The sequence below is a fragment of the Moschus berezovskii genome, chromosome 10 (genome assembly GCF_049115385.1).
Source record: "Moschus berezovskii isolate FMDL1 chromosome 10, NW_MosBer_1.0, whole genome shotgun sequence".
In the NCBI taxonomy this organism is placed as follows: Eukaryota; Metazoa; Chordata; class Mammalia; order Artiodactyla; family Moschidae; genus Moschus; species Moschus berezovskii.
In genome coordinates, this window is record NC_142469.1 from 96965285 (window position 1) to 96987048 (window position 21764).

The 21764-nt window shown below is 38.7% G+C and overlaps 1 protein-coding gene across 1 annotated transcript in view; it reads right to left on the reverse strand.

The window, feature by feature from the left end:
• Positions 1–3307: 3307 nt before the first annotated feature.
• RGS17 (regulator of G protein signaling 17) overlaps positions 3308–21764 on the reverse strand; it is a 109333-nt gene continuing 90876 nt past the window's right edge. Inside the window, exons 3-5 of the mRNA XM_055433295.2 lie at positions 18917–19006; positions 16350–16584; positions 3308–6484 (exon numbers count right to left, since the gene is read on the reverse strand). Of these exons, the coding sequence (XP_055289270.1) occupies positions 6296–6484; positions 16350–16584; positions 18917–19006 (514 nt within the window). The 3' untranslated portion in view covers positions 3308–6295. The remainder of the gene's footprint in view (positions 6485–16349; positions 16585–18916; positions 19007–21764) is intronic.

A 21764-nucleotide genomic window follows, 5' to 3' on the forward strand; every position in this document is an offset into this window, starting at 1 on the left:
AATTTTACAAGAATCGAACACATTGAAATTATTTTTAATATTTAGCAAACATCTTAAAATCATATACAAGAAACATTTATTTATGACAAATAGGTTAAAGCAATACAGAAAAAATCAAGTCTTTTACATTATTCCAGTATTCGGTATTCATTGTTCAGTGAAAGGCAATATAGATAAGTACTCACCATAATGACCATCAATTGAGATTACCTTTTAAGACAGTAAGACTAAAATCTTCACTACCCAAGAGACATAGAGGATTAAGGTAATTATACACGTAATTCAAGAGAAGAAATTCACTTTCACCCCCATTAAGTGAATATTCAAGTTAACACTATTTTGGAGTTTTACTTTCCTATATCAATTCCCAGTTCATTATATTTTCTTCATAGTGTTTGTTAGCAGTCATTTAGTGGAAACTAATAGCAGTGCTGAGGAATCTGCTCGGAGTATTATCTCAGTGTAAATGTCCAGTAAATTTACCTCCAAAATACCCTCTTAAAAAAATGTATCACTTTACAGTGGAAAAATCTAACAGACACTACCTCAGTCAGACGATGAAGTTCAACATCAACAATAAGTCATGTTGATGATGGTATGTACCATTGATATGGTGTGATATGAATGGCACTTCTGTGGTCTTTTCTCCAAAATCTGATAACACCTGTCTAATCATGGGAAAACGATCTGAAAAATTCCAGTTGAGGGACATCTTACAAAATACTAGGCCTGTAACTCCTCAGTACTGCCAAGGTTATCAAAAAGAAGAGAAGTTTGAGAAAATATCATAGCTAAGAGGGTAACATGATGACTAAATGTAACACCACATCTTGAACAGAATCCTGGAACAGAAAAAAAAAATTATGAAACGCTAAGAAGGACAGGGAAGCCTGGCATGCTGCAGTCCATGGTGTCTCAAAGAGTCGAACATGACTGAGCAACTCAACAACGACAAAGGAATCTGAATAGAGTGTGGACTTAATAATGCATTGATACTGGTTCACTCCAATGCAGGAGACCCGGGTTCGATCCCTGGGTTGGGAAGATCCCCTGGAGAAGGAAATGGTAACCCACTCCAGTATTCTTGCCTGGAGAATCCCATGGACGGAGAAGCCTGGTAGGCTACAGTCCACGGGGTCGCAAAGAGTCGGACTTGACTGAGCGACTGAATGGAATGGAACTGGTTCACTGGGGAGGGAAATGGCAGCCTACTCCAGTAGTCTTGCCTGAAAAAAACCCCATGGACAGAGGAGTGGTAGGCTACAGTCTTCGGGGTTGCAAAGGGTTGGACAGGACTTTGCGACCGAACATGCACATATTGGTTCATTTATTGTGACAAATGTTTCATGGGTGTGACATCTATGGATCCTATCTGTACTATCTTTTCAATTTTTCTGTAAATCTAAAACTATTCTAAAATAAAAAGTTTAATAAAAATTTTTATGAACACACATCTACCTTTTATTCTCTACTTTCATGATAAACTTATTTTAAAAACCATACTACCTTAATAGTAAAAAGCATGCTTTCTCTTCCATGGCAGTGTCAATGTTTTCTACTGGCTGTCTTTTTTAACTTGGGTTTTAGCTCTAACTCCTATGTATTTACTTGGCAAATTAACCGAAAAATTCTTCCTATGCTTGGGAATGTTTATTTCTTGTGGAATTTAAATTTTCAAATGATTTCTCTTAAACTTTGATTTAAACCTATAGTATTATACACACATTCACACATCTGCATATAGACATCTAAACATATCTTTGTGTGTCATTGAAAGAAACATATTTCTTTTTTGTAGATTGAGTGCGATGTTGGTGAACTGAGAACAGTGATTTTGAATCACATTATTGAACAAAGCAATAACACATTCATATATTCTTCTGTCTTAAAATGAGCTTGGTTGCATTTTTTGAATGAATAATTCAATCAGATTTTTAAAGTACAGTTTCAAAAAAATCTGGGCAAGTGCACTGAAGGCACTTAATACATACATTCTTGAAATGGGAATTACTGAACTAGAGAACTTTGAGAAAATAATAATACGTAACACTTCACTCTTTCCATGTTTAATTAAGTCTCATGGCAGTCCTGTAAAATTTTATATTCTTCATTTGAAGAGAAAGAAACAGGTTCAGAGAGGATAAATGATTTGCCCGAAGTCACATGAGACAGAAGTAGAACTGGAAGTCAAATTTATAATTAAAGCCTGGTATTTGGAAAGAAAATGTATCCCTCTGTGGACTGCTGTGTGTTACAAGAAGACTACCAAGACTGCTGCAAGGAAGATCTGAAACAAGTTTTTGACATCAGTTTCACTGGTAAATATTTGCAGTTGTAGAAAGTAAGGAATAACTAAACTTTTTACGGATTGTTTTCTCAGAAAAACAAACATTTTATATTAGAGATTTTTAAAAAAAAACTGAAAAGGGCATACAAATTCAAGTGTTTGCAAGTTATACTTTGAAAACTAAGGTCATAAACTCAGTATAAATACAGGTAAAAAAACCAATTCTATAAATATCTTTCCCACTTTTCAAAAATAATTTGCCATCTAATGCAAAGTTTTCAAAGCTTATGTTTGATAGGGCTCTATCGATAAACATTTTAGCTGGCTTATTTTCTGTTTTCTGACTATTTTAAATTTCTTCCTTGCATACTTCTTCCTCAAAGCATCTGGTATATTGCCATTTTGTAAATGCAGTTTGTTACAACTACAATATGACATTTTTTTTCAATATAAGTTAAAAGTGTATAGAAAAAAAGGATATATTCAAAGATAAGAATCAGGTATTATTTTAAATCAGCTTAATGGGGTGAAAGTGTATTTTGGCCCCTAATAAATAAATACTATTTACCTATTTCTACAGTCCTTTTGCAAAACTGAACTCTCAGGTAAATACATGATACACGTTTCATTCCACACTAACAACCTAGGCAGCATGAACGGATGCTAATAAACCCCCCACGCACCATGACCAGATATCAACTGGTCATCTTATGTACATATTTTAAGATTAAAAAGTGACCACATTACGGTCTTGACTTTTGCACTTCATAGTGTTGATATCAAAATTGTGTTTTGCTATTGTTCTTTTGCCAGTGCACCTGCCCTATAACACTGTTGGGATATCTGTATTACCTTTGGGTAACGTGATAACAATTATTCAAAGTAAAGAAGCATCATCCATTCATTTTCAATGTGATCTAAGTTCAAAATGCATCTCTGAACAAATCTCTCCAATTTCCATAAATATATATGTATATTTATATATGACCTATATCCTCTACATTTCTTTCCATTATAGACACATCTGAACTTAGGCATTATTTAAAGAGCATCAACCTCTTTCTGTGTACATTAGCAGATTCTAATAATATACAAAGATACCTTGATAATGTAAAACATAAAGTGTACATTCTAAAGCTAATTTTTCCCCAGGGAGGAACTTACTCTCTTCTAGAAAAAATCAAACTCTACCAAAACAAATATTGTGCTATTGGAATGGTAGCATAGACACCAGTTGAGGGCTTTTTTTGTTTGTTTATTATAGCTCTGTAATTAAAACAGAAAGAATTACACCATATTTTAAAAATTGGTAGAGTTGCAGATACATAGACATACTGTTAGATACACTTGAAACATTTTGAAATTAAAAGAGATGTTCTCCCCTCCCCTGAAAATAGGAATTTAGCACAGAAGTCCTCACATAGTGTGGTTATCAATATTTGATGTGTAAATCTACCCTAGACTCATTCTCAACACATTTCTAGTCAGGTTTCAAAAGGGTATATCAGCTTCAAAATCTGTATTCTACAAATGCCCCAGGTTAGAGATTAGGACTCTTCATAAGGGCCCTATCTTTTACATTTGATAAAATATTAAAAGTATTGTCAAACAGACAATTCATCTAATAGTCCAAAGTATCTTATAAAGATAACTTATGACTAGCAGGTCACCATCATGTATAGTAACAACAAGAATATAAAGTCTACACTTAAAAAATTTGATCATGCGGTGTATCTTAGTATATTACATATTTTCTAGTCATGTATACCATACATTGTGCCTCAAACACAGGAACAAATATGATATTACAACATATATGTGTATACATCATTGTAGCATGACAAATTCAACTCTAATCAAGAAAAAAATTAAATAATTTAGGAACAATAAACTTCACGATAGAAGTGATGATTCTTTTAGGTTTTTCTTCACTCGTTAGGAAAAAAATATGACTTTTTGTAAACATCTTCATAGCTCTCTTTTTCTACTATGTTACTGAAAACTATTATTCAAACAGTAAATATTTAATTGACATGGATAGTGCATGTCTTAACACTAACACTTTCAGACAAAAACAGGCATTTGTTAAAAGAAATGTTTATTATAAATATTTTCTATCTTATATTTTAACTACATTTTCATAAAGAATGTATTTAAAAGTGCTGAATATGGTAGGATAGTCAGCAACGCCAGTGTAAACAGAACGCTTTGTTTTCTACTCTGCAAACATTTTTTTTTTAATCCCATTTTGTCAAACACTGCAACAGTTAAAATATTTGCATAGGGAATAGATTATAGCCCTTTTAATCATATCTCCTGAATGCTATACAAATTAGAAAATCAAATTCACATAAAAAAATTCTTGAAATGTTTATGGAAAAAGAAAATTACGATGCCGACCTTTCAAGTAAAGTAAATTTTAAAAAGAAAACCCCAAACTTGTTTTTCTTAAAAAAAGTTTAATAAATTAAAAAAATGAGAGGTAGTTAAAAAATGACAAAGGAAACTTATAATTTTAATATCATCCTTAATATAAGGCCAGTATTCTTAGTGGATATAAATATTTTTAAAACTTTCATTTTAGGTTACTCAATATTATAATTATTAAGTTTAAGATTAAAAAAATAGCCTCCAGGGGATATTAATATTCAAATGTAACACTTTGATATAAATATGACACTGTTGTTTGTGTGTGCATGATAGGATACTGTTTCCTTGAATGTCAAAAGTACATGCCAAGGTCAGGCAAGTATTTTTTGTCTTAAAAGATTTAGTGGTACTTATAAAAAAATAATATGGCAGCTAAAACATTTGAGCACTGTTCTGCCTTTCAATTAGGGATGAGAATTAATAGTTTGGTTTTAACATATTTTAAATAAGTTATTTTTAAGATACTATGTGAAAACAGTTAAGGTCTGAAGTAGAGAATTATCTTCTAAAGAACCCCTATAAAACTTTTCTTCATTAAAAACCTTAGCTTTTACTGGATTTCACTTTCAACAAAAATATGCCACAGTCCAGATGCTGTTCATCCAAAGTTTTAAGATGCTACATATAGGCATTCCTTTATTAAATCTTTTCTTTATATTCCAAAACTAAGTTATCAAGCTTTTTTTTTCCTTGCTAAAGTACATACTTTATGCAACCATTTCAGAACTGGAGAGCCAGTCTTAATAAATTAATTACAGTATTGGACATCTGATATATACATAGATTCATTTTTTTCTATTACAACTAAAAACAATATCACTCTTTGATTTGTCATTGAGATAGAATATCTTCAAATTGTTTTGTGCTTTTTTCTTTTTTCCTCATATATATATATAGATATATAGATATTATTTTTTACATAGCAAACTCTTCTGTAATGAAAATGCCACAGTTTTGGCAGTGAACAACCAGAGGAATTCCCCATGAGGATTTTCCAACAAACAGAGATAAATAGCTCTTTTTTCATGTACAGAAATATTGGCTTCAAAATTAGTGTACTGAACAGTATATAGCATGTTGACTATCAGAGTTACAATTTTAAAATTGGCTTTTTCTGTCTTAGATTATATTTAAAAATGCAAACCACAGCCAACTTTTGGGCAATTATTTCTATAAGACCATATTGCACAAAAGTCCTTAAAATACAGATATAAGTTATGCCATTTGGATTTAAGTGCTGCGACAACTATGTGGCAAATGAAGCAAGTTTACTTGGCACATGCAGTCTCTGGGTACACGAGGAGACTGTTCATAGGACTACAAATACAGTTTGCTTGCAAGTAGAATGCGTGTTCAACAAAATAAACTGAATTTGGCAATTCATTGTTTTATGTGGTATTTTCCCCAAAGTAACCATGGATAAACCTTGATAAAAATGGACATAAGACCATATGGTTGTATTTTCACAGTAGCCTGAGGAATGCTAAACTGTAGTTCTCCAGGAACTCAGTTTCAGGTGTTACGTAACTACTTTTATTTCTCATCGCAGCCCTCCAAAAGGATTTTCTTTAATAAAAATTAAGATTCAGAAGTAGAGCTGGCAGTACTTTCAACAAATGACTTATAAATTTGAGAGTTCAAAAACCTGGGGAAAGAATCTCTGTGCATTAAGGTATATATCTGGAGTTGGGCATCTTCATACATGTGAGGATTAGGATCCAACAGATTTCTATTGATCACCTCTCTAACTCGAGAATCGAGACTGACCTAAAAAGAAATAAGAGCAGATACATTAAATAATATTTTTTAAAAGATCTCAATCAAGTAACTGTACGCTCACGACACTTCAGAGAAACCTTAAAGAGTAAATTTAAAAATCATGAGGTTATGTTTTCAAAGCTTTCATAACCCTGCATACTTTTCTCCTTCAAAAAAGGAATTAAACAAAAACCAACTTTTAACCCAAAATTTGAGTTCAGATATCTTGGCTTACTTGGATGTACCTCTTCTATGAATTCATTCAGGAGTTTTTGACAATTTCTCTCATTGCTGCAGTGCTAGAGAGTCCCCTAGCTAGAATACAAAGTTGTATGTGTATGTGTGTGTGTGTGTGTGTTAGTCGCTTGGTTGTGTCCGACTCTTTGTGACCCCATGGACTGTAGTCCACCAGGCTCCTCTGTCCATAGAATTCTCCAGACAAGAATACTGGAGTGGGTTGCCATTCCCTTCTGCAGGGGACCTTCCTGATCTTCTTCTTCTGGGTTTCCTGAACTGTGGGCAGATTCTTTACGGTCTGAGCCACCTAGGAAGCCCCTAACCAGAATACAAAGTTACCTCCTCCTATTATGTGACTGCTGGGCTGACTCTCTTCACTGAACAAGCTAAAAATCTAGCAGCGATTAGTTCTCTGTCAAAACAACATGTAAATTACATACTGATACCTGACAGTTCCACGTCCCAACAAGTCCTACTGTGTCAGGAGGGCACCAGGAACGTGGAAGGGCTGAGCAGAGCAGAACCAGAGCACATACTCTTCAGGTCTTACAACTGTAGACCTGTCCACATAGAACATGCTATAGTCCTTCCCTAGGAATACGTCCAAATGACTCTGTACTAAAGATTCAGTTCAGTTCAGTCACTCAGTCGTGTCCGACTCTTTGCGACCCCATGAATCACAGCACGCCAGGCCTCCCTGTCCATCACCAACTCCCGGAGTTCACTCAAACTCATGTCCATCGAGTCGGTGATGCCATCCAGCCATCTCATTCTCTGTCGTCCCCGTCTCCTCCCACCCCTAATCCCTCCCAGCATCAGACTCTTTTCTTGAAATGCAGTCTTTGAAAGGAGAAATGTCAGTAGGAACTCAGAGCACCCATTAAAGTAGCCATACAGCGTTATTTGAAAAGTGTAAAGAAATTTTAAGAAATTAAATTCTGCAAGTGATTCCGTTTTTTGTTTTCTGTTTTTTCTCCCTGAATGCTAATCCTGTTGGAACTGGTAGGGTAAGTTGGAGAAGGAATGGGGAGGATTAAATAGCAGTAAAGGCATGCCTTGGGGAACAGAACTAAGCTCTTTCCTGAAAGGAAAGAAAAAAACCCTCCAAAAGGCAAAACACCTCTGAGTCTGACTGGAGTCTGATGTTCTCACTGTTGAACAAAGACTAAGGCATGGTGATCCATAGTTAACCTGTTAACTGTTAACATAGTTTCATGATGTACTTCTATACAAACTCTTCATATTTATAGTTAAGGTTCTGTCACAAGCATCGTGCAAAAGCTTTTTTGGTTCTGGCTTCATTTTCCAGCCATTCTTTGGACTAAGCCTGGGATCTGAGACAGTCCCAATGAGAGAAGCCACTCGTATTCTCTCTGGTGTTCCCGGATTCCTAAACTTTAAAGCCCATGTGGAGTTAAGTTCATAGAAACACCCCAGGATGACAGCTAGCGGGGGAAGATATATCAAGAAGTGGTGATCCAGACTAAATTTCTGTGGTTTTGCTAGACTAAGTTACACAAAGACAAAATTAAACATTTCTTAGCTGAACTAGTATTATTCTCTCTAGATTCTAAAGAAAAAAAAATGTTCTGGAAATGGATCAAGTTTTATTCTCTGTATTATTGCCACAAGGGTCATCATCAAGTACAAAGCAAAAAAGTACAGAATTTTTAGCTAAACTTCTTATTTAAAAATATTTGTGTCTCTCGCTCAACAGGAAAATGTTGACGCTGAAGTTTAAACAATAGGTCCTGTTCTGAAATGTGGTATTATGACAAAGTGAATTTTAAACATATTCTACTATTTTTTGGACAGGGAGGCCTGGCGTGCTGTGATTCATGGGGTCGCAGAGAGTCGGACACGACTGAGCAACTGAACTGAACTGAACTGAACTATTTTTTGCAGATGGTGCTTTTACTTTCAAACTCGTGTACCTTTTGTTTCACTGGAGAAAGGAACACTAGATTAGTGATAAAGAGATAAAAGAGGTCTTTATTTCATAAATAATAGCATATTGAATATATGCTATTTAACACATATGTTCCCTAACATATATATTTAACATATGATAAACTGGTAACAGTTTATCAGTTGCTGGAATGATATTCGTTATCAAGACAGAAAGCAAAATAATTATTAAATGTGTTGAGTCTTCATTGTATGATTTAAATTTTATTTTCAAACTAAAAACAGTAGTGAAATATCATAGAGAAAGTAGTACCATTCAACATTTAGTAATCTGTAACAAAACACATTTGCTATTTCCATTTAAAAAATAAAACATTTACCTTAATATCTGGTGGTTTGTTTGAAAAGGTTGTCTGTCAGTGAAAAGACGTGTAGAGGGGTCAAATAACAAGGATAAACCCCATGAGTATGACAAGCTATAGTTTCATCTCGTGGCATCTTGTGCTTCAATTGTGGAACATCTATAATACAAATTAGCGCGGGTGGATCCCAGCATGGGCCTGAGCCTAGGACCCCTAGGATTCACCCTAGTAGGGTTTCCCTTGTGGCTCAGAGGGTAAAGAATCTGCCTGCAATGCGGGAGACCTGGGTTCAATCCCTGGGTTGGGAAGATCCCCTGGAGAAGGGAATGGCTACCCACTCCAGTATCCTGGCCTGGAGAATTCCGTGGACTGTGTAGCCATGGGGTCACAGAGTCGGACACCACTGTGCGACTTTCACTTTCACTAGTGCCATCTCATCTGGGGTCCAGTGCCTAAAGCACCAGGGAGTTTCCTGTACAGACTTAAGGGGAAAGAAAGTTGAGTAGCACAACAGCTATTCTCAGGTAATGCAAATTCTTTTCTTACTCAGTCTTCCCAGACTCCCATTTAGCAGGGTGAAGGAAACAATGTGTGTTCAGTCAAGCCCCACTCTGTGCGACCCTTTGGACTGTAGGATTTTTCAGGCAAGAATACTGGAGTGGGTTGCCATTTCCTGCTCCAGGGAATCTTCCCGACTCAGGGATCAAACCCATGTCTCCTGCATCTCCTGAATTGCAGACAGATTCTTTACCACTGAGCCACAGGGAAAGGGAGCAAAGCAGTGCTGCAATAATAGAGTTAAAAGACAATCTACTCCTGTGGGGCCAGGCACAAGACAGCACTGATAGACTTGGCAGCCCTGACCTAGCAGTCTCAGCGGTACGGGAAAGGCTGGCAGTGCTGAGAGGTGGTAAGTGAAACTAATGAACTCGGAACCCTCTGTTGTCACAGGGAGGAGACAGGGAAGAAGAAAAGCACGTGGCTTACAAACATAAAAATATCCATCAGCAACTCCACATGGAGAAGGTAATGGCACCCCACTCCAGTACTCTTGCCCAGGAAATCCCATGGATGGAGGAGCCTGGTAGGCTGCAGTCCATGGGGTCGCAAAGAATCGGACACGACTGAGCGACTTCCCTTTCACTTTTCACTTTCACGCATTGGAGAAGGCAATGGCAACCCACTCTAGTGTTCTTGCCTGGAGAATCCCAGGGATGGGGGAGCCTGGTGGACTGCCATCTATGGGGTCGCACAGAGTTGGACATGACTGAAGCGACTTAGCAGCAGCAGCAGCAGCAACTCCACAAACTAGCTGGGAGGAAAATGAAATGAAAGCTAAAGGTTCAACAAGAGTGTGGGGGTAAAATGGGGAGGATGAAAACAGAGATCTTGTTTGTGTGACTGGGGGAAACCTGGGTCAAACTGAATTATTTACTATGCATGGAGCTCATTCACGTGAAGTAGGTGGATATGGCCAAAAGGCAGCACACCAAGTTTTGAGCCTGACTTCCCCTTCTGGCCATAGAGATGCAATGAAAATTTTGATTCTTTGGACATTGTTTTGGTGGAATTATACTGAAAATGATGAATTACCACTGAAAGTCTTTTATCCTCATAAACACCCTCCTAAGCTGAAACTCCAATACTTTGGCCACCTCATGCGACGAGTTGACTCACTGGAAAAGACTCTGATGCTGGGAGTGTTTGGGGGCAGGAGGAGAAGGGGATGACAGAGAATGAGATGGCTGGATGGCATCACCGACTCGATGGACATGAGTTTGAGTGAACTCCGGGAGTTGGTGATGGACAGGGAGGCCTGGCGTGCTGTGATGGGGTTGCAAAGAGTCGGACACGACTGAGTGACTGAACTGAACTGAAGTTAACTTAATTCCTTGAACATTTCTTTTTACATACCATGATTTAATTTTCCCCCATTTTTTCATTTTATTTTTAGCTTTACTGAAACCGCTTTATTTACGATTTTTTTCTAAGTAAAATATTGATTAATTTTTTTTTCCTTTGTAAGTTCATGTTAAATTTTTACCAACTATAATTTCTGCTACTGGAGATGTTCTTTATAATTTTAACTAGCTTTGGTCTTCTCATGTAAAATTTTGTAAATTTGAAGGCTATCTGATTCTCCTATCTGTTTTAGTACACTTTTTACCACATTCATTTTTAGCCGTATTACTTTGTGTCAGTTATTTCTATGGAAAATAATTATATATTACAAATAAAACTGATTATTGGAATGCATTTCTTGAAGCAAAGATCATTGGTACAATAAAGTGGAATAACCATATTCCTGGTGGCACATAAATGATGGGAAAGTTTATCTTGCCTCTGAGGGACAGTTCAGACATGTGATGAAGGTTGCTAGTTCTCACTGTATCTCAAGTTTTAAGTCTGGGTTCATATAAGTCCAGAGTTGTGTCATGAATAGAATACTAGACAATGGAATAACTAACGAGCATATTGTAGTTGGAAGACCTGCGCTTGGAATCAGAAGATCTTGGGCTTGTGTTCTCTCTCTACCAGATGTAATTCTACTGTCCTTGCTTTTTGAGAATCAATTGGTTTTGCTATAAAATGGTGCCATCTGTCCTAGAGGCTAAACAATTATTGTGAGATTTATATTATAATAGTATCCATAAGAGTCTTTTATCAACAACAAAGTTTAAGCCCAATGTAAGGTAATAACAGTACTGCTGCTACTAATTGATCCTATGTATAACAATACCTTTTTGGTCAAACCCAATGCCTTTAGACTTGGTATCAGCTTGAATTTTACCTTCTCAGAGTGACCTTACCGGACTAACCTTATTCTAAAGACGTCACTTGACCTCCACGCTGTCATAATGTTTATCATGATTTTTAATTACTTGTCTTTGACATGATTTGTCTATCTTCCTAAAATGAAAGCTCCAGAAGGTTCACCATCATATCTCTAACATCTAGGCCAGTACCTGGCTCACAGTAAGTACTCAATGCATATTTTTGAATGATAATATGATGCACAAAGAAAACTAGAAAGATACAATCAAATGAGTTCTGTTAGGAATAACTGATTTAAACCATCAAAACTGTTAAATTCACATAATTTTGCATGAAGAGGCATCTGTCTGTGTGCACACACGGGACCACATGTCTATCATATATACAATATTTTTAGATAATTCTGGTTTTTAAATAGGCTTTTTGCTTTCTCCTCCTAGATAGCAACTATTAATAGAAGGAGTTTAGGGTGAAATCAGAAGAAAACAGTACCTACTACTATAAAAACTGTCATTCAGCAGAATCTTAAAGTCATAGACTTAGTGGGTTTTAGAGTTTTTCCCATGCCATTATTCTATAAAATGAGGAAGCTGAGGCCACAGAATACTGAAGTGAGTTGCTTAGTGTTTGACAGTTAAGTGGCAGGCCTAGATTACACCCATGGTTAAGGACAACACCATTACTAGATATCCAAACACACATAGTTTTCTGTAATTCTGATAAGTCTTACAGTTGTTGCAGGATTTACAATTATCTCTTTGTTCAATAGCTCAATGCTGCTTAAGTTGGTTACAACTTTTAATCAGACTGTTTTATTAAAGCTATTTTGCTGAGCTTATGTTTTCAATACTTAATATAAGCTACCACTGGCAACTGCAATGCATAGCAAGACTACTATTTGTCTTAAATTCCTCTCTATTACTTCCATTTGATGTACCTTTGAGGACCTCATATAAAAAGAAAACTTACTTTTGAAAGAAACGACATTTTTTGCTTTTAGATTTTTAAAAATTTAAAATGTGGTCATTTCCCCTCTTGAAATGGATGCTACACCAAGACTGAGAGATACAGTGACTCTCGATTGTCAACATCTATCTTATAACAATGTTTAAGTTGTTTAAAATGCATATAACACAATCTTAAAACAATGAAATGCAATTTTCAGCACACTGGCTTCATGAAGGAAATATGCTATGCTGATAACTTTTTAAGAATGGAGACCTCCTCTACATTTAATAGGCTTCCCTGAAGACTCCTGAGAGTCCCTTGGACTGCAAGGAGATCCAACCAGTTCATCCCAAAGGAGGTCAGTCCTGAGTGTTCATTTCAAGGACTGATGTTGAAGCTGAAACCAATACTTTGGCCACCTGATGTGAAGAACTGACTCATTGGAAAAGACCATGATGATGGGAAAGATTAAATGAAGGTGGAGAAGGGGACGACAGAGGATGAGATGGTTGGATGGCATCACCAACTCAATGAAGATGAGTTTGGTTAAACTCCAGCAGTTGATGGACAGGGAGGCCTGGCGTGCTGCAGTCCATGGGTTGCAAAGAGTCGGACACAACCGAGCGACTGAACTGAACTGATGGCTCAATTGGTAAAGAAATGTCAGCAATGCAGGAGACCCGGGTTCTATCCCTGGGTTGAGAAGATTCCCTGGAGAAGGAAATGGCAACCCACTCCAATAATCCTGCCTGAAAAATTCCATCGACAGAAAAACCTGGCAGGTTACTGTCCATGGGGTTGCAAAGAGTTGGATATGACTGAGCAGCTAACACTTTTCTACATTTAACAAAGGAGAACATGATGACCCAATCAAATTATGGTAAAATGAAAGTCTGGTGAAGAAAACTGAGGTTCTGGTTAAGAATAAAGTCCTGACAACTTGCAGCTATTTAGTTACTACCATTTTACAAATGATTCAAATGTTCATGTTCTTTAAAAATATTCTAAGTAGAAACCGTTTTAGAGTTTCAGAGGTAGAGCCTGATTATCTAGCTCCAAAGTAGGAAATAGATTCCCGACTCCAATTGGTTTGCAGTGGCTGCTGTGCGGACTGTGTTAAGAGAGATTCTGAGGTTGAATCTGGATGCAACAGGGAGGATCATGGTATGTATGCATTAGTCTCACAGTCGTGTCCGACTCTTTGTGACCCCATGGACTGTAGTCCACTAGGCTTCTCTGTCCATGGGATTTCCCAGGCAAGAATACTGGAGTGGGCTGCCATTTCCTTCTCCAGGGGATCTTCTTGACCCAAAGATAGAACCTGGGTCTCCTGAATTGCAGGCAGATTCATTACCACCTGAGCCACCAGGGACACCCAAGATGATGAGTAACTAACCATGTCATTTGCTGGGACACAAGGGCCTTAACAGCTGTCATTCTGGATTTGGTTCATTATCCTCTGTGCTCCTTTATACTTTTCTTTTTGTAAACAAATCAACTGAATATAGAGGCCCAGATAAAACCGAATTAATTTATCCCAGGCCACACAATTAAGTTGGAACTGAGTCAGGACTAGAATCCTATCCACCTGAGTGTTAATTTAGTATTCTTACTATTACATAGTCAGGGATCTCTGAAGTTGAAATTAATACAGTAGTAAAATTCAAGTAGAATTGATGAGATGCTGAGGTTCTAAAGAGACAGAAGCCGAGAGAATGTATTTTTAGGATGCAGAATTTTGATGGTGTTAGAAATACAAAGTGGCATCAGTAATGCATGCATGGGGGCTATAGAAAAAAAATCATCCCCACCTGGTTTCTATGACTACCTTTTTTTACCTTAATGCAGGAAATAAAAAAATAAGACAATCTTTTGTGTATCCAATCCAAGATTTCTCCTTTGGCAGAGACAATACTACTGGGGTACTCTGGAATACCAACAGCACTTATAGAATGGCTGATACATTTGAAAAAACAATTACTTAAGTATACTTGATGGGAAGTGAAATGGCTTATACAGCATTCCAAACACAGAGTCAATAGACACAGTGAAAGTGAAACTTACGCAGTCCGTTCCAACTCTTTGTGACCCCATGGACTGTACAGTCCATGGAATTCTCCAGGCCAGAATACTGGAGTGGGTAGCCTTTCCTTTCTCCAGGGGATCTTCCCAACCCAGGGACTGAACCGGGGTCTCCTGCATTGCAGGCAGATTCTTTACCAACTGAGCTATGAGGGAAGCCCAGAGTAGACACAAACTCATCTTATAGATTTCAAGGTAAGGAGTGTAAGACATGTTGGGGCCACATCAAGTGTGGTAGCAGGTAGATGCACACGGCCTGTTTCCAGGGAACGTAATAAATGTCTGTGTGCAGGAGAGGGGAGCGAAGGATAGAGTCTGGGGGCAGAAAGTACCAGGTCAGAACATTTACATGGACAGGTGAAATCACAGTGGATTAAGAGAGACAGAAAAGACAAGAAGAGGGTGACGTGCAGAAGAGAAGGCATTCCAGGAAACTCTTAAGTTCGCATTCTTAAAAGCCCTGGTGGAACTCACTCACTCAGCACTTCAGAGGCTGGGCAACTACGAGCCCCTCCCCACCCAAGTGCTTGTAACTCTGGGAGCTGGACCCTTTCTAAGGAGCAAATTGATTTTTTAAAAAGTTAATGGAAAGGTATTAAACTGGTTGCTTGAAATGTTCCTTATTTATTAGGAACATTCTAGCAATGGGAAGAACAGCTTGCACTTAACAGTAACAGGAAAACTAGAACAAGTAAAATGGTTACCATTACACACCTCTCCCCCAAGAAGAATAATGGGGTGATGCGCGCAGGCTCAGTCACTCAGTCGTGTCCGACTCTTTTCAAATCCATGGACTGTAGCCCACCAGGCTCCACTGTCCATGGCATTTCCCAGGCAAGAATACTGGAGTGGGTTGCCATTTCCTTCTCCAGGGGATGTTCCTGACCCAGGGACCAACCCTGAGTCTCCTGTGTCTCCTGAATTGCAGGAGGATTCTTTACTGCTGAGCCACCAGGGAAGCCCAGTGGGTCATAAAGGGTCATTTTTCAGTTCTACAAAAATTCTAATATAAGCATCTAATACAAGCATCGACATTGACATGCTTTTTTGAAGCATCAACATTCTCCCCACTCCCCAAACCAGAGGTTTTCAAACAGTAGGTATGTGGGAAACTGATTAAAGGTACAGATTTCTGGGCTATATTTTCCAAAATTCAGGTTCAGAAGTTCTGAGTTGGCCTTGAGAACTTGCTTTTCAAGCAAATGCTCTAGGAGATTTTCAGACAGGTGATCTGAGGATCACACTTTGAGAAACATTGCCCCAACGTAAGTTCTTCTTTTCCATTTTAGTTTAATTCTTGGTCAATTGTATTTACCAGGCTTCCTAAGGTTAATTCTGAAAAGCAAGTCACTATCACAGAAGTCAGCCAGAGATAAACGATCAAAGCACACCTAACCTTGAAACACTTGCTCAGGTAGATTCTTAGAATGGAATCTAGATTATCTACCGAGATAAATCTTCTAGCCTCTCCACACCCAATGCATTACTCAATTCGGACAGAGGTCCTTTTAGGTTCATTCTTGGTCTTAAGAAGCCCACATCAATCCTTTCCAGGTTTTTACCTCTTTTGGTGAGAGTATAGAAATGTAATCGTCATATATCATCCTGGCCTTTTCTTCAATGACTTTTTTGTTCTGCTCTTTCTTTAAGTCTTCACAGGCAAGCCAGAAAAGTAGGTTCTCTTCACTGTATTCTGTTCGCAGGAACTCCCTGAAGAGGTTTCTTCCTGCCGGGGCCTTCATCATCTTGTCAAAATTTTGAGACCAGGACAAGACTTCATCTGAAGTGGGGTTTTGGCTGCAAAGACAGAAGGGGGCCATTATCAAAAGCAATTTCAGTGCGGGAAGAGAAGTAGGTAGAAATGCTGCCATCTAGTGGTCATATAGACTCAGTCCAGACTGACCTGGCAAACATCTGCCAGGACTGGGCTAGTTATTTCTGGGTCTTGACAAAAATTCTTGTAGGTGTAAGCTGTGTGTTTGGGAGTCAAGCACTCAAATAGCAAGGAGCAATACACACTGTGCACAAGGTCATTATCAGTCCAGTTCAGTTCAGTCACTCAGTTGTGTCCAACTTTGTGACCCCATGGCCTGCAGCATGCCAAGTTTCCCTGACCATCACCAACTCCCAGAGCTTGCTCAAACTCATGTCCATCGAGTCGGTGATGCCATCCAACCATCTCGTCCTCTGTCATCCCCTTCTCCTCCTGCCTTCAATCCTTCCCAGCATCAGGGTCTTTTCCAATGAGTCAGTTCTTCCCATCAGGTGGCCCAAGTATTGGAGCTTCAGCTTCAGCATCAGTCCTTCCAATGAATATTCAGGACTGATTTCCTTTAGAATGGTCATCAAAGATTCCTAATGAAGCTTGGACATTTTTGAGCTGTAACAATCTACTGCAAATCTATTCAGTTCAGTTCAGTCGCTCAGTCGTGTCCGACCCTTTGCGACCCCATGAATCACAGCATGCCAGGCCTCCCTGTCCAACACCAACTCCCAGAGTTGACTCAAACTCACCTCCATCGAGTCGGTGATGCCATCCAGCCATCGCATTCTCTGTCATCCCCTTCTCCTCCTTCCCCAATCCCTCCCAGCATCAGAGTCTTTTCTATTACATTACTTTGAAAGGCAAACTGAACTTTTCATTTGCATCTGATGTAGATCTTAGTTTCCAAGCCATAAGATACAGTTTCTCTTTTCATCTCTGGTCGCTGTATTTTCACTTTTCACTGAATCAAAAATAAGAACAAATTGTGTGCCCTTTCACATATTTACTTAAAAATTTAAGAATTTACCTTTAAGAATTATTCTGGTAAATATTATGAGTGAATTGTTACCACTGAATGGAGTTACCACAGCTTTTGAACTGTGCTGTTGGAGAAAACTCCTGAGAGTCCCTTGGACAGCAAGGAGATCAAACTAGTCAATGCTAAAGGAAATCAGTCCTGAATATTCATTGGAAGGACTGATGCTGAAGCTCCAATACTTTGGCCACCTGATGAGAAGAGCTGAGTCATTAGAAAAGACTTTGATGCTGGGAAAGACTGAAGGCAGGAGAAGAAGGGGACGACAGAGGATGAGATGGTTGGATGGCATCACCGACTCAATGGACATGAGTTTGAGCAAGCTCCGGGAGATGGTGATGGACAGGGAGGCCTGGGGTGCTGCAGCCCATGGGATCTGCAAAGAGTCACACATGACTGAGTGACTGAACAAGAGCAATGACAATTAAAAAGCATAGACCATTTACAATGACATCGGGGACTTTTTAGATATCTGTATTCAGGTTTTTTAGCAACTATTTTCCTGCAAAACCTCCTTTGCATATACATCAAAGAAGTAAAGGAGAGAAACAAAGAATTTTATGGCTAAATTGATCCTGATTTTGCTTTCCTATGCATTGGTATGTTTAATAATTTTCCAACCTAAAATACATTTGGTCAAAAAAGTAGTCGTATTTATTTTTCCTTAGCTTTTGGATCAAATATTTTAAGTTGATTTGCTATTATTCCAAGATGTCTGAACTTCATCGTTTGTTGAAAAAAATTCAAAAGACAGAAAAATCACTATGAAGCCTCAACATTAAAACCTTCTCCTGAGCAGCAGAAAAAGAAAGCACCTATCATTATACAAATAATCTACTTGTATTTCAATTCTTTTCTGTAGATGCTGCATTTTGACTTCTCATTTTGGAGAACTTGGTTAGAGTCTGTTCCAATGGAAATGGGACCAAGGACCAGCTAGGTGCCTTTTCTGACTTAGGTAATTTCATATATCATTTTTGTTTTAGACTCTACACCTATAAAGAGAATGACTTAAAAAACTCTTAGAAAAGGGAACTAAAGAATTAGGGCAATTTTGGAGGTGGGGGTGGTTAATTCATGTAACAATCATTATTTTTGGAAAGAGAAGGATAAACTCAAGCAATGTTTTAGCCAACAGTTGAACAGAGCTAACAGAAAGAGTGATAAAAAGGAGTTGCAATCGCCAAGCAAGACCTCCCAGACGGAGTGGGCATTCATTTCCCAAAACCGTTTTGAGAAGTACCAGGAAGCAAGAGACGACGTTTAAGCCCTGGGTAGAGGTAAGCAGTACAGACAGACAAGACACAACTGCAGCGCAAATCGCTCACCATTCCTCTAGGACCTGGATGCTCTCCATCCTCGTGGTATGCGTGGGTCTTCCTGCATTTCCCCCTCTTTCTTCATTCCTAACAGTGAGGCTGTAATGTAGTATAACACTTTATTTTGTCAAGGGAAAACCAATTATTTAAAGAAAAGAAAAGAAAAAAGTTCTGGGACAACACTTCATGGAAGAATTTTATTGTCAGCTATGTGAGCGTATTCAGAGCACAAAAGGAGCAGCACCATTTTCAAATGACAGGTAAGCCCACAAGAGCAAAGGGAAAGAGAAGTATCATTTAATAAAGCAAACCATAATCTCAAGAATGGGTGCTGTTACACCTTCTGACTTCATCCTTGCAAAATTTGAATGACTTAAAATCTTTGTGACACCCTATGTGATTATATGCCTCAAAATTTGATATATATCATTATATGACTCTTTGGAGTAATGCTGTTTTGACTTGTGGTTAGTTCTATTCTTAGTTTGATTTCAGCTGATTCTCCCCCTTTGATAGCTCTGCAGACCAGGCTTTCTGTGACTCTTCCCATCATTCCTCCACCCACTCAAGTTTGAGCAGCAGCACTTGTATTTGACATTTTCTTTGCCCTTTCATCTCTTCAAGTAAACCTACAATAATCCTAGAGGGAAAGCCAGTCACTCTGAGGGTCTGAATAGGAGAGCATTGGGTGGGAGGCCTTTCTGTGTCTCTGGGACATAAAATTGGGAATTCTATAGGATTATAGGAACTAGGTTATTGATATTTCTCCCAGCAATCTTGATTCCAGCTTGTGCTTCATCCAGCCTGGCATTTTGCATTTGCATTTATATAAGTTAAATAAGCAGGGTGACAACATACAGCCTTGATGTACTCCTTTCCCAATTTGGAGCCAGTCTGTTTTTCCATGTCTGGTTCTAACTGTTGCTTATTGACCCGCATACAGGTTTCTCAGGAGGCAGGTCAGGTGGTCTGGTATTCCCATCTCTTTAAGAATTTCCAGAGTTTGTTGTGCTCCACACAGTCAACCGAGGGACTGAACTGAACTGATAGGAACTAGGATAATCCCAGGGGCTTTAGTAACCCAGAACAAGAATAAGAATTCTCTGATTCAGGTAAACTAGCCAAGCAGCGTCGTGGTTCTAGGTGTAGACAACGTGATCGGGAGATTATGGGCAAACAGGAAGAAGCAGACAGGACACAATAACTCAGTGGCCTCGGAAAAGTCAAGCTATTGAATCAGCCAATTGATCCCCTCTGTCTAGAAGCCAAGAAGCTTCACAAGAGCCTATCGGAGAGCAAAGGAAGTTGGGATGACATCTCGTTCAGTCGTTCGGTCATTATTTATTCAAACGGGAAAATAGAAACCATTATTTTCCAGTGCCTATTATGTGCCAGCCACTGTCTTTTTCCCTTTCATTTTACTATCCCCATTTTATAGATGAGCAACAAGAGGCACAGGGCTGTCTGTTAGTCACTCCGTAGTCTCCAATACTCTGTGACCCCACGGACTGTAGCCCGCCAGGCTCCTCTGTCCATGGAATTCTCTGGGCAAGAATACTGGAGTGGGTTGCCATTCTCTTCTCTAGGGGATCTTCCTGACTCAGGGAACGAACCTGGGTCTCCTGCATCGCAAGCAAGCTCTTAGCCACCAGTGAAGTCCAGTTGGCCCAAAGGCAGGCACTAAATATGCAGTATGATTGGAATTCAAACCCAGTTCTCCTGAACAACCCTATAACTGTTATTGAGTGCTTGTATCTGTTATTATGAACCATGCTCTTTAATAGACACTACAGCAGTATACTACTTATGTGAATGCAGAAAAGTGTCACTAAATACGGTTGTAGCTTAGTGCACCAAGGCTTCCAGTAATTAGCTGTTGTTAATCTGGAACATCTGGGGAAGGAAACTGAGACAATATCTCATTAGTTCATTCTCAGGTGCCAGGGTGAGATGGGAGAATGGAGCAAAGATTTGAAGGCAAAGGAGTCAATCTACAGCTGAAAGTGAGACTAGATGGAAAATTCAGTCAGAGAGAACTTTCAATACCCTGAGATAAACAATATGGAAAAGAATATTATAAATAATGTATGTGTACGTGTGTGCGTGCAGGATCAGCCACTCAGTCGTGTCCAGCTCTTTGCGACCTCATGGACTATAGCCTGCCAGGCTCCTCTGTCCATGGAATTTTCCAGGCAAGAATACTGGACCGGGTTGCCATTTCTTTCTCCAGGGGATCTTCCTGACCTAGGGATCGAATCCATGTCTCCTGCTTCTGTGTGTGTGTGTGTATAAATCACTTTGCTGTACAGCAGAAATCAGCACAACATTGTGAATCAAATACAATGAAAAAATGTAATCCTCAAAAAAAAATAAAACAGTGGACAATCTGGAGAAAAGAGAAACCTATAGGAATTAGAAAGAATTCTTCAGTCAGAAAAAGGACACTTCAATGAAAACAGTCATAATGAAATAAATTCAGTTCTTCTCTATCAACTTCTAAGAAAAGTGGCAGATTTTACTGGTGTAGAAAATCTCTCACAAAGGTAGTGTGGCCCAAGGAATTCTAGCCGATTGTCACTCAAACATTCAGAAAACTGAGGCATGCCTGCAGGGAGGCAGCAATTCCTGACCACTCTCAGCCGTCAATGTAGGGGAACCCGAGAAAGTGGTGGGGTGGGATTCAGAGAGCCCCCCAGTTGGTTGGGGGGCTGCCTGTGGGCACTGTGAACTGGCCTACAGCTCAGGAATGTGTTGGAGGAGAGAGTCATTAACTTCTCCAAGTGCCTTTGAGGAAGAGTACCTCTCTGGAATTTGACATATTTCCAGTAATGATGGGAAAGTGGGTGGGGGAGGTAGG